We start from the raw sequence: 13,800 nt of genomic DNA, 5'->3' as shown, positions 1-13,800 counted from the left end.
CCTTGCTGTTTATATATTTAGCATTATACATTTTGGCCAGAAAAAAAATTGCCATATGGGTGCTTTACATTACTATTTTATCTTGTTTCCCTCAAACACAAATTTCTGACCTGCAGTTAGTAAAAAATATAGAAGTGTAAATTAAAAATGACATTATGTCTAATCAGTGTGTAATGATCCCAAGTCACAAGTTTTAAGCTCGTCTCTTCATTTCGCGAATCCGTGATGACGTACACACCTGGATCGTGTCCATCTAAAATTAGTTGGGCAATTACATTGACACTTACTGCACTTCAAGTCATAAACCTCATCATGATGATTATAGTTAGTAAGAGAGATGGCAAACATCTGAACTAGCCCTGCCAGCTACCTGCTCAAACCACACATACATGGGCCTGTGCCAACAATAACGCACCACAGTGCCAAAAGAAAAATAACACTCTTTACCGGCCCGGTAGAGCGGGACCACCCCAGTCAAAAGGTTCCTGTAAACTCAATTACCCAGATGAGGAAACTTCTATAAGCCTTTCAAGGGGTAAAATGCACTTTTAAAGTAGTCAGTTTATGTTTCATTTTTCTTATCACAAAGTCACTTTTTCAAAAGCGCTGTTTTCCTAGTGATATAAAAGGATAAGAAATGAATGAAAGGAAGTAAAAAGGATAGTAATTTGAGTCCAGGCACATTACATATTCAATAAGTACAATAGTTATCAGTTTTGACAGTTCACTAGTATGATTTTTTGCCATCTCTTTACTCTCATCAAACAATCTGTGCTCAAAAATACATTCAAATAACCTGATACATGATGATTATTTTTTTGAATGCACTAATTTCAGTTTTATTACAATTTCTTCAATGCAGCTCAAAGTGCTTTAGAAACAGATTTAAATGCAGGATAATCAAATAAACACTGTCAATAAAACCATCAAATGCAATAGAAGGATGCAACTTAAACCAATGGGAAAAATCTACTTTTGCTTACAAGTTATATAAGCTTATGTTAAACTATTGCTTGATTTATATTTATCATTGTGTGATTTACTAACAAAAAATATCACTATATGAACACACATGGCAGTACCATAGTATTTTGGACATACACCATGAACATTTCATAGCATTCTTTTAAAGGAACACGCTGACTTTTTGGGACTTTAGCTTATTCACCGTATCCCCCAGAGTTAGGTAAGTCCTTACATACCATTCTCATCTCCGTGCGTGCCATAACTCTGTCTGACGCACCCACCGCTAGCCTAGCTTAGCACAAAGACTGGAGGTAAACGGCTCCAGCTAGCCTACTGCTCAATAAGTGACAAAATAACGCCAACATTTTCCTATTTACATGTTGTGATGTGTATAGTTACATTGTGTACTAAGACCGACGGAAAAAGAAAAGCTGCGATTTTCTCGACCAATATGTCTAGGAACTATACTCTCTTTGGAACTTTGTGCTGTAGCATGGGTGCAGCGGCGCAGTGATATTATGCAGTGCCTGAAAATAGGCTAACTTCCGTCAACATAACCAATGTGACAACCTGCTTGCACAGAGAACGTGCTGGGGACTATTTTCAGGCGATGTGTAATATCATTACGCCGCTGCACCCATGGTAAGGCAGCAAAGTTCCTTGATTATTACACAGGAATGAGAGTATAGTTCCTAGTCATATCAGTCTAGAAAAGTGCAACTTTTAATTTTCCATCAGTCTTAGTACATGACGTAACTATACACATCACAACATGTAAATAGGAAAATGTTGGCGTTATTTTGTCACTTATTGAGCAGTAGGCTAGCTGGAGCCATTTACCTCCAGTCTTTGTGCTATGCTAGGCTAGCGGTGGGTGCGTCAGACAGAGTTATGGCACGCACGGAGGTGAGAATGGACTTATCTAACTCTGGGGGATACGGTAAATAAGCTAAAGTCCCAAAAAGTCATTTAAGTACCTTGGAGTACAATATAAATACCATAGTAGTACATTAATATAATAATTATTCAGTACCTTATTAAAGTAGTGGTATTGCCATCTAATGCTATCCCTTTACCATGGTACCACTGCAGTACGTTTTTATTTTTGGAAGGCCAAATATCATTATGTAATTAGTTCCTCTGAATAAGCACATTTAAACATTATTGCCAAGCATATGTATTGACACTATGGGATGGGAATATGTTCACATTGGTCATTGTAACAATTCATTTGCCATTGATGTGTATATCTGCTCTAATTTATGAGTCTATAAAAATGTTATATAAATCACAGCTAAAATGAATGCTTATTACACTCTAAAAAAAAAATTCTATATGGCACCAAAAATGGTTCTTGGCTCGGGGAACCTAAAAAAGGGGAACCTTTTTTAGTGCTATATAGAACGACAGAGGTGCTATATAGCACCTTAGTCCAAGAACCGGTGAAGAACCTCTGAAGAACCGCTGAAGAACTACTGAAGCACCAAAATTGGTGCTATATAGCACTAAAAAAGGTTCCCCTATGATTACGAGCCAAGAACCATTTTTGATGCCATATAGAACCTTTTTTTTAGAGTGTAGCTATGGAGGTGTGCTTCCATTTCTTAAAAGGTGGGAGTTGATGAACAGACATATTTGGGTACGTGCATACAGGGAGATACTATTATAAAACTGTTATTATCCAATTGTACCAACTGAGATAACTACACACTTTTGAAGTAAATTGTATTGTCTGTATTATGAAGACATTGTTGACTAAGAGTAAACATTGTGTGTGTTTGCGTTATTATTTTCCATTTCTGTTAAGTGTTAATATTTCATTTTTCTTAATGTATGCAAATGAACATCAATGACACTGAACAACATTTTACACATGTACATTCTGCAAAATTGTAAATGATTAACTATTAATTGTCTATCAAATGAAGTGCGACTATAGCATTCATATTTTTAAAAGGCGGGTTAAGACATATATTTTTAAAATTGCTTATCAGTATAATAATATGGTGTGACGTTGTATGTTAGTCTGTTTTATGTTTTTATTTTATCTCTGCTGCTCTTATAGTTGTTTTATTTAAATATATTTTTTTAATGTTTTATTATTATATTATTTTATATTGATATTGAGGTGTCAACTTTGTGAAATTGCTTTTCATTATTTGTTTTTATGCTTGTGAAGCACTTTGAGTTGTTTCCATGTATGAAAAGTGCTATACAAATAAATGTTTATAATGTTTATTAGTATTATACAATTCACCGGAGTAAAATAAAAACTGAATAAAACAGACAACTTCACTCATCCACCACTTATCATATTTAATTATATTATTACATAGGCCTACTCTAATAGGCTTTTTACTCTAATTACTCTAATAGGCTTTTATTTTACTATTACATACGTATTATATATGATAAGCCTATATAATATATATTTTATGACATACTTGCCTTTTTACTTGCATGTTAATGGTATTTTTATTGTATTATTATTATGCAATAATATCTGCTTTTCCCGTGTTCTGTCAACTCTAAACATCTTTGCATAGGCAAATGCTTTGCTTTTTTTCTTTCTTCACTGCCCCATAAAGGTGACGTTATGCTGCAGATCCGGGGCTGACGTCGCTTGCTCTCGCGATATGTCGGCGTAACCAGGTTTTTTGAGACTACCCCCCCTCCCCTCCAGTGTCGTCCCCTCCCACGCCCCAGCGCGCTGTGTTGGGATAGTGGCAGTATAAAGTATATCTTCCATCCGAGACAGATAAGAAGCGCCAGGCTAGAGGGGATGAAGATGGCGGACGCCAAGCAGAAAAGGAACGAACAGTTGAAGCGCTGGATAGGCTCGGAGACGGACCTTGAGCCGCCCGTCCTGAAGAAGAAGAAGACGAAGGTGAAGTTCGACGATGGCGCCGTGTTTCTGGCCGCCTGCTCGAGCGGCGATACGGAGGAGGTGCTGCGAATGCTCGACCGCGGCGCGGACATCAACTACGCCAATGTAGACGGACTCACCGCTCTGCACCAGGTAAGAAAGGCGGCTGTTGTGCACAGATCCCTGTATGAGGACGGCTTGCTTTCTGGCAGTGTTTACTCAGCCCAACTCCACCACCATCATCATCATCACGATCTTCGTCGGGCCGTTTTTGCGGAACCACGTAGCCGCTGAAGCTAATTGGGCTGTGATCGAAACATATATGTGCTTTTTATGTGCACTATGCTCCATAGATGATCCCGGAATAATCGTATTTGTGTGTAAATGAGTGTGTGAAGGCAGGAAGAGGACTGTCTGAGTGATTGTCGGGTGTGTGTATGTGTGTTAGCTGCTGGTTAGCCTGTTAGCCGCTCAGCTCATAGATCAGTGCCAGTGGATCTAACGTTGAGCACAATAACACTTGAATCTACCTATAAGGGCACTGGGTGAATGTGAATGGAGTTTGTTCTATATAGATTTACTGACCCGACCCGTAAATGTGTTTTAATGCGCTAGTCACCATTGAATTGACTGCGAAAGTGCATAGCAACCAGTTAGCACTGGCTGTATATTTGGAAAGAGGCTTCCCTGTTGACACGTATGTTGCGTTACAGATTATTGACCGATATTGTGGCATTTATGGAGAAAGACTGTCTACAATGTGATTTCTGTTCGGGAGGTTGAATGATATAAGATATGACTGCAAGGGAGCGCTAAAACCGTCAAAACAGAGCAGTTTAAAACTAATAATTCGCTCAGAAAACGAAATACTGTTGTAATTGACTCCCTCTCATGTTCTTCCAAACCCGAATGACTTTCTTACTTCTGTGAAACAAAAGATGATGTTTGGCAGAATGACAGCTCAAGTCACCATTCACTTTCATTGCACCTTTTATCATGAGTGGCGACTTATGCTGTCAGTTCTTTAAATTCTCCTTAACCTTAAGGTTTGCTTTCCACATTCGAAGGAAAGTCATAAAGTTTCAAAACATGATCAAATTGAGTAAATAATGACAGATTTTTTTTTTTTAGGGAGCTGTCTCTTTAAGACGTAGTTTCCTTGGCTTGACTGTAAACATCCGTGAAAGATGTCACTTTAGTGTAGTTTTTCCATTTACAACTGTTTAACACGCTAATGATTTTTTTTTTTGCAAGGAATTATGTGTGGCAAAGAAAAATGTGCGCTTGCACACAGATGTACTTTCTGTCAGTTTACCAATAGAATTAGTCTAGGAAAAAGACTTTGATCCACATTTGATTCATTTAGTCTCAATTTAGTGAGATTTCTACTTGATCTATTTTGGACAAAGACACAATCAATGTGTTCACAGTCAGATGTCAGGGGTAATTCGAAGTAGCTGAGTTTTTGTATTTCAACTTAAGGTTCTAGGTGTCTCACATATACGTTTTTCGGTATCTAAAAAGTCTAGGTGTCTTGCATTTTGAGAAGGAAAAGGTGGCATTTGATGGTGTAAACCGTAATATCTACGGCCCTGCAATGAGTCTTCAGGGTTTGATGTGGCTGTAAGTGACGGCAGGAGGTTGTCTGTACAGGCTCACGCGTTTAAAAGCACTTGCCTTTTTTTGGGCCGGTGTTCAGACAGGGGGAGGAAAGAATTTGGATGCAGCTCTTGAGACCTAACCATGACGGAGTGGAGAGGCTCCTTCCTCTATTGGGTCTGCTGTGTGTGTTTATGTATGTAGACGTGTGAGTTAGCTGAGAATTCTAGCTTGTGACCAGCAGGCAATGAGTTCATAGCGAATGGTTGTTTTTATAACTCGCCGATCTCGCTATTAAAGATGCACCGGTTTAGTTGTGCTGGAGACATTTCGTATGCACATCTTCTGTTAGCTCTTTACAATTTACTTAGTCTGACAATTGCATCAAGAAATTAGAATTTTTGTGTCGACACAAATGGGCCACGGGTCTGTTCGGACAGGGGAATTGCGAATGAGAAATTGGACCTAGCAGTATAATCAAATATACTTTGGAGGATGGCTTATAGAAATGCATGACTTTTAAATAGAAGTGAAAGTGCTTTCCGTTTTTTTGTCTCATGTTTTAGTATACATTTGGTGTGTGTCACTTTGATTTGCACATTTTAGAAAGCATTTATGAAAATTCAGTTCACATTTATTTGAATGCCGCTTTTCACAATACATGTCGTCTCAAAGCAGCTTTACAGAAAATGCATGCGTCTACATTACAATTTAGAGGGATTTGTTATCAGAGGAGACTGTCCAAGCTATGGATTTCAGAAAATATACAATCACACCGTTCGCTAACAATGTATTAATAAAAATGTAGTAATTTAAGGCTGAAGTAAAGAATATATGTTGTTAACAATGATTAGGGTATATAGAAACGGTTTGTTGGTTTGTAGAGTTGGAGTCGTCTTTTCACAGGTGTTGGTCATCTGAAATCTGAAGAATGACTGGTTGTGTAAAATAGACACACAATGTCGTAATCACAGTCTCCTGGATTTAATCTAATAGTATCAAGGCATTGATGAATTTATGGCAAATATTGTATCGCTGACTAAGAGTGTCAGTTTAGCTAATAGCTAGTACACAGAATGATTCATTTAAAAAGTCTTTGTCTTTGCAAGGCAGTTTACAATCCTCAACTTCTGGTCTGGGGTAATTAAATGTACCAAATCATGTAAAGATCTTTTATTGGAAAATTAATTAATCTTTTGTTTTTATCAAGCTTTGATAATTGCCTTAATCTTTTAAAGAACTGAGAAGGTAGTATTCAAAATACATTTGATAAAAATCACCTGTCAAGTTTAAATATTACATCAGCATGAGAGTCAAACTGGATGACGACAGGGACTCATCTCAAGAGCTCTCATTTACTGTTCATCTAGTGCCAAAAGTATGAGGCAAAGATCTGTCAAGAATACACAATTATTGAACGTTTTCAAATCTGGAATGTCAGAATCAGAACGTGTCGTTTGTGCATAAAAATGTTTGTCAAAGCCAACTCGTTGAACGATTGTTCACTATCCCGGTGAAGATTTTCATTGGCGTTTATTCTCTTTAGCATGCAATGTGAAGTATTTCACCCAGTTCCCTGATCATTCTGATTCAATTTCAGGGAATGAAGAACACATTTAAACTCGTGTGCATTAGGGCTGGGTATTGATTCAGATGATTCGATTTCGATTCACAAGCTCTCAAATCGATTCGGATTCGATTCTTGATTCAACTCAGTGAATATAGATTAAATACAAATACTGTATGTATAAAAAAGCAGTGAACATACGTTTACAAGTGGGTCATTAAAAAGAAATTAAGAAGCACAAACCTGACTAACTTTTATTTGAGGAAATCTGTTTATAATATAAGCTATCAGGTTTGAATTATTGGTCCTGCACTGGCTATTGACTCAGTGGATTTGAATATGTCTATAATGGCTAATGTTGCTTAAGTGAACGCTCAAGTTGAATACAATGATCATAATGCAAGGCAAGCATTCGCATGTATGTGATCTATTTTTAGTTGTTGTGTGCTCGGCTGTGGGGGTGTTGTAACGTCTGGCCTGATGTCTCATCAAATGGTTCCGCAGATTTGTACACTCAAAAAAAAAAAAAGGTTCTATATGGCACCAAAAATGGTTCTTCGTCGTAATCATAGAGGAACCACTTTTGGTGCTATATAACACCATATCTTAACATGTTCTGTATATAGCGGTGCTATATAGCACCATAGTTAGCGGTGCTTTATAGCACCTTAGTCAAAGAACCACTGAAGCACCAAAATTGATGCTATATAACACATAAAACGGTTCCCCTATGATTACGAGCCAAGAACCATTTTTGGTGCCATATAGAACCTTTTTTTTTTTTAGAGTGTAGTATTAGTACAGCATTTCACCTCAGCATTACAAACATCGACAACACACCGGAAGTGCCATTTAAGCACTGAATGAATGAATGAATGGTCTCGCTCCTTTGTAACCTTGTGCAAGGCCAATAAGGGTGACATATAGTGGAGAAGACTAGTAATTAGATTTATGTTAATCTTATGTTCAATGTTTGCGGAAATAAATATGGGAAAAAATCGATTCGTGGCCTTTGAGAATCGATTTTGAATCGACCACCTTTTAAAAAACTATTAATAAAAAATAAAATAAAAAAATGTGTGACCCACCCCTAGTGTGCGTTATGTATTATGCACGTCATTGTCTCTGACAGACACTCAGGCCATCATTTTCTCCCTCTTCTCGTAAAGCGATGATGCATTCAAAACATCCAGTATTGTGGGTTTTCCAGGAAATGCATGTTCTCGCTGGACCTATACTGTGTATTGTACATGCTCTTTTTTTTTGACAGACATTGATGTTGTGGTATTCACATGATGTGGATTTGAAAGCAGATGGATCGTAAGGTAATAATTATTTGTGTCCTAGCCGGCAAGTATTCAGTGAAGTTATTGATGTCCATGAGTGTGTTATGTCGACGTTTTTAGTTTGAATATTCCAACAGACAGCCAAGTGTATGTATACCTATAAAATATACAGCAAAAGTTGGTTCAGTCAGTGTTTTGGTCACCCTGGGGTCTCCCAGCATGACTCTAATGTCACAAGCAGGCTCTAGAAGCAGGAAATAGACAGCTGCGAAGCTACATAAGAGTAGTTTACTCACGGCAATGTTTTGACTGAGCCACAATTAGGTTTTATTGTTTTTACTCGTGCAAATGTATGTATTGTCTGCTAGTTTTCACATGAACTGCCGAACTTGATGCTATGTTGAAGATTTAGAGGGTCTGACTCATTTCAGGCAGTCCACATATGCTGAAGGTAGAGTAGTGAAGGTAGAACAGGGACCCAATTGGGATCATGCAATTCGTCCCCGATCTGGAGCGTTTCACTGCATCTGTGCTGCCTGCGACAGGTAGTGAACTCATTTTGAGTGCACTACTGTGTTTATCCATGGAGGGACATGGTGTGCTGGTTCCAGTGACTTTTGTAGCAGTATGGCGGAGGTTATAAATATCATGTGCAGTCTGGCTTGCAGGCAAGAGTGCAAGAACACTAACTTTAGCACCCAGTCAACCCACATTCTGCACTGTTCAAGCTCATAGTTAAGAAACCTGGCACAGGCTTCTGTTGTCTGTTCTTAGCTCTGATGTTGTGTGGATTGATGCTTTCAATCAAAAGTCATCCGCTTTGTGTCAGAGCCATGGCATAGTGGGTAGTTTATGTGCTCATGGCACTTAAGAGCACTCCGACAGGAGTCATGTTTTGATTGTCCTCTTAAAGGTGCAGTGTGTAATATTTATGGGGATCTATTAGAAATGCAGTTAAGTTCAGAAATCATTGTTAAGTGGTCTCTGAGTAAAGTATTCTTAAAATACATTCTAAAAATCGGAATAATTCGTAATAAATAATTATTCACAGTATTTTGAAGTGCCCACGATGACAATATCGTGCATGTTCATTATCGTGATATATCGTATTACCGTATACCAGCACATGCCTAATACATATACATATATATACATACTGAAAATAATCCAAGTGCAACAGTTGTAAAAAAATAAAATAAAAAACTATTAAAACAAATAATTTTGCAAAAAATGAAGGCTATTTTTTTTTACAACCTTTGCATTGTGACATTACTACCATAATATAATTTTAAAAGAAGTTATTTACAAAAAAGTATACATCCTTGCAGTGTTTACTTTAATTTATTCTGATTTAAAGGAACACTCCACTGTTTTTGAAAATAGGCTCATTTTACCGTTTTCGAACCCATTCAGCCGATCTCGCTGCGTAATATCATTGCGCCTGCTGCACCCATGGTACAGCAGCAAAGTTCCTTGATTATTACGCAGAAATGAGAATATACTTCCTAGGCATATCAGCCTAGAAAATCACAACTTTTTATTTTCCATCTGTCTTAGTAAACGATGTAACTACAGAAAAGTCAAGTTTTAAATAGGAAAAATATTGAAACTCATTGGTCATTTTTGAGCGAGATGCTAATGGTCTAATCATATTCAATGATCTATGCTAAAAGTGCTACTGCCAGACCCGGAGATCGACTGAATGGATTCGAAAACGGTAAAACTCAACTGTTTAACTCTAGAGGAGTTGGAAAATGAGCCTACTTTCAAAAATAGTGGAGTGTTCCTTAAAGAAAAAATGCTAAAAAGGTCAATATTTCCATCTAGGCATATTTTAAAGAAATTCTCCTAGATAGGAGGGTTGACGGATATATGGTGTGTTTTCCATGTGTATACAATCATTCCAGTTAACCAGTTCAAGAAAATGGTTGAATTTATCTAGTGGCTTAACATCTTTGTGGAGGTGGTATGCAAATAGAGGCGAGAAACAGCAGATTACGCCCGAGGCCTAAAGCGTTGGTGTCTGCAAGACTCTTCCTTAATGTTTTCCAAGGATGCTTGTTTCATAACGGCAATATCTTTCAAATTTATGGTTTACGTACACATAATCTTAAAGGCTGTTCAATCTGGTATGGAAGCACAGCCTGACGGGAGCCTTTTAGTCAGGGATGTCATTTACAGCATTGGTGGAATTGTCTGCAATGCTGTCATCGGTGAGGTCAGGGTTTAGGTAGGTTTCAGTAAGAAGGTAGGTGAAGATATGCAGTCATCCTGTGCCTGCATTCCTGCAGTGTCTCTCATTAGAAAGAACCAGAATTCCTCAGCTGTCACTTACACCCCCAGCCAAAATGGTCTCCAACTCCACAGTCACACCGTTTTACTCTTTTGTCACAAACAGAGGCACATGATGAGGCATAATTAAGGTGCTCATTAGACAAAACAATACTTTTTCTCCCATTCATTTGTTTTTAATCTGTCATTCTGTGACACATGTGCCACACTGTCTCGTTGCATGAGTCTGACGCATTTTTAGTTTTCAACAATACAGCAAAGAAGATGATGCATAAAGATGGTATGATAACTTGTGAGCTGATATGACAGCGTCCAGGAAGGAAGCTGCTTTAAATGAAATTTAACTTGGACTGGGGTTTTATTTTGTCATCGTGTTCACCCGAACCTGTATGTCTTTTGTGTTTCTGTGGAACACAAAAGTAGAAATTTGTACACCATAAAAGTAGACTATATTGCAATATTACAATCACTCAAGTTTATGGGAAAAGTATCAATAGAACATTTGTGAGGGAATCAGTCTGATCTTTTCAGTGATCTCACTGAGTTGTTCATAAACTGAATTCACTTTTTTTTTTTTTTTTTTTTTTTTTAACAAATAACTACTTAAATTTCCATCTTTTCCTCAGACATGATTGAGGAAACCTGCATCTGAATATGCCCACTTCCCTATATAGGAGAAAAACAGTATGTGAAATGTATGACCAAATTTATAGTCATTTTGTCTTTTGTAAACAAAATAACTTAATTTTAAATAGGGCTGCACAATATATTGAAATTATCGAAATATTGTGATATGCATATCGCAACGGAACGCAATATCTGAATGATTTTAATAGGCTACTTCAACATTTTAGGTCGACACATATAGCAGAGAATAGACTGGGCACACGACTGTTACTTATGTGACTTGCTTGATGTTAAAAAGAGTTATTAAACACAATAACTTGCGAAAAACAACTTGCAGTCTTGCGCTGTCTGCTGTATGACACACACACACCGAAGTGTGCACACAAGCCGCCTCTCTGAAAGAGTGTGATCCCTTCAGTTCTGTTTCATGCCTTGTTACACACTCGAACTGTCAAATACACAGTTATGTCAAAATAGCTGTCTTAATGAGTATTCATGTAAACACAGTCGGTTATGCTTTTAAGTGAACAATATCAGTTGGGGAAAGAAACCGAATGTGTGTCAATAGGATCCGTGCATTAGGTCTTAAAGTGACAGCCTGCTAATACAGTAAACCTGCCGCTGTCTGTCAAACAACAAAAGAAAAAGAGAAGATCACTCAGTGCTCTTGGCTGAATAACCTTTGTAGCTTTGTTATGTATCAGTGTATATTTCATTCATGTGAAGACTACTGTTTTTAGTTCTTATTTTTAATAACAAAGATGAGTTATATAACAAAATAACAAAATAATTATTTGTTAATAACAAAAATAATCGTCCACCCCTAGTTCAGGTGTCTTTGTTTACCTGGATGTTCTTGATGTTAAGATTTAGGTTGATATAACTGTATATTACCAAGTCAAGCAAAGAGTTTTTGGCATTTAAATATTGCCATTACATTTTTTGTTTGTTTACATTGATGTTTAAATTAATATTGTCAGATTTGTGACATTCATTTTTGCTAAAACACTGCTGGTCACTTTCAGAAGTTGTAGCAATGCTTTCTTTTCCCAGAAAGAATGTGAAACGCATAAATGGTATCATTCTCAGTTTTTAATAAAAAAAAAATAATAATAATTTACATAGATTTTGCACACTTAAAGCAGTATTGTATCGCAATTCGAATATCGCATTATTTAACAAGGTATTGCATATCGCATTTTTCTTCAATATCACAGCCCTAATTTTCAACTCATATCGTGATAAAAGGTATTGGTCATATAGCCCAACCCTTCTACACACATTTATACTGTATAATTTATGGTCACAAAGTACGTTCCTTATCAAATGTAGTAGCTACTCGGAGTCATTTGGACTACTTTGCTTCCTCTACCGTCATCCTTTTTGACGGTTCAGAATTATTCAAAATTTTTCCTTTGTCTTTGAAGGCATACAGGTTTGTATCAACATGAGGGGGAGTAAATAATGACAGCATTTCAATGTTCTTTTAACGTCTTTGTCATCGTTTATAGTACTGCAATGCGATAATCTCAGCAATGTCAGCATGCATTGTGAATCCTGACATTCCCAGCTGTGTCTTGAGCCGCCCAGTTGGAATGTCAGAGTTGATATCTGGTGTAGATACTCAAAGAAACACTCCTCAGGATTCTTTGTGTTGATTGTGAACCTTTGTTTGTGAAAGGTCTTGTTTTTTTTTTTTTTACGTTGTGAGTCAGCATGGACAGCCCAGTCACTCTTGGGTAGCTGTAATTGACGTGAGTGATACAAAACAACAATCAAACCATTTACTAAAGAGAACTTGTGTTGTGCATATTTTTGGAGATTTGCCATCATCGAATTTGACAGCTTTGTCATGGTTTAGTGTGCCTAGATAAACCTTTTTTTCCTCTCCAGAGCTCCATGAGGTGACACACATTTGGAATATTCTTCACATGAAACAACCATAAGTGGTTCACTTTGGATCTTGGCTGTCAGTTCCATGTGATATACTCAATAACAATACAATTAAAACCCTGAAAACCATGGTATAAAAGAGGGAGCATTGTGGAATACTACATATCACCTGATCTGAGCAGTCATTTGTATTAGGGCCTGAAATCTAAAACCAGGCCAAGGTAATTTGGACTTTAATTAACCTTAAATTAGCCTGCGTTCCTGGGAAACGAGGAGATGTGATTCTGTTCAGTCGCTAAAAGTAGTAAAGGGCTCAGCCCTTGTGAAAGCCATGTTAACCATACATTTTGTTAGAAAACTAGGGCTGCACTATATAGCAAAACAAATTTGGTATTGCAGTATGGCTTGGTGTGATTTATCAAATTGAGAAGGATTGGATTTTTATTAAATTAATATATTAAGTGCTTCCAGTTTCACAGTGAAAAGATTGTCACTGTCAATTTACATTTATTTTACAATACAATAGTATAATTGCACTGATTCTTATTTTTATATATTTTTATTTAATAATAATCACCGCATTCAAATAATAATAATTTTATAGTCATTCTGAATCTGTCATTTACCTGGCCTATTATAAAAACTCTGTTTTTTAAAAAACTGTTTACTTTATGGTAAATGAAAGAGGTTTGAGTTGGTTCTTC

General features: G+C 37.0%; 1 protein-coding gene across 10 annotated transcripts in view; it reads left to right on the top strand.

The window, feature by feature from the left end:
• Positions 1–3,647: 3,647 nt before the first annotated feature.
• The window catches only part of ppp1r12a (protein phosphatase 1, regulatory subunit 12A), an 88,273-nt gene continuing 78,120 nt past the window's right edge, over positions 3,648–13,800 (top strand). For 9 of the 10 annotated variants that reach the window (XM_079816843.1, XM_079816839.1, XM_079816840.1 and 6 more), the window contains exon 1: positions 3,669–3,985. In XM_079816843.1, the coding sequence (XP_079672969.1) occupies positions 3,749–3,985 (237 nt within the window). In that variant the 5' untranslated portion in view covers positions 3,669–3,748. Of the gene's footprint in view, positions 3,986–13,800 lie in introns of all 10 variants that reach the window. The other variant, XM_079816842.1, reaches the window with a different exon arrangement.

This window comes from Gobio gobio (genome assembly GCF_949357685.1).
Source record: "Gobio gobio genome assembly, chromosome: 5".
Lineage (NCBI taxonomy): Eukaryota > Metazoa > Chordata > Actinopteri > Cypriniformes > Gobionidae > Gobio > Gobio gobio.
Note: the sequence above shows the minus strand (reverse complement) of the source record. Positions and strands in the feature narration are given on the sequence as shown.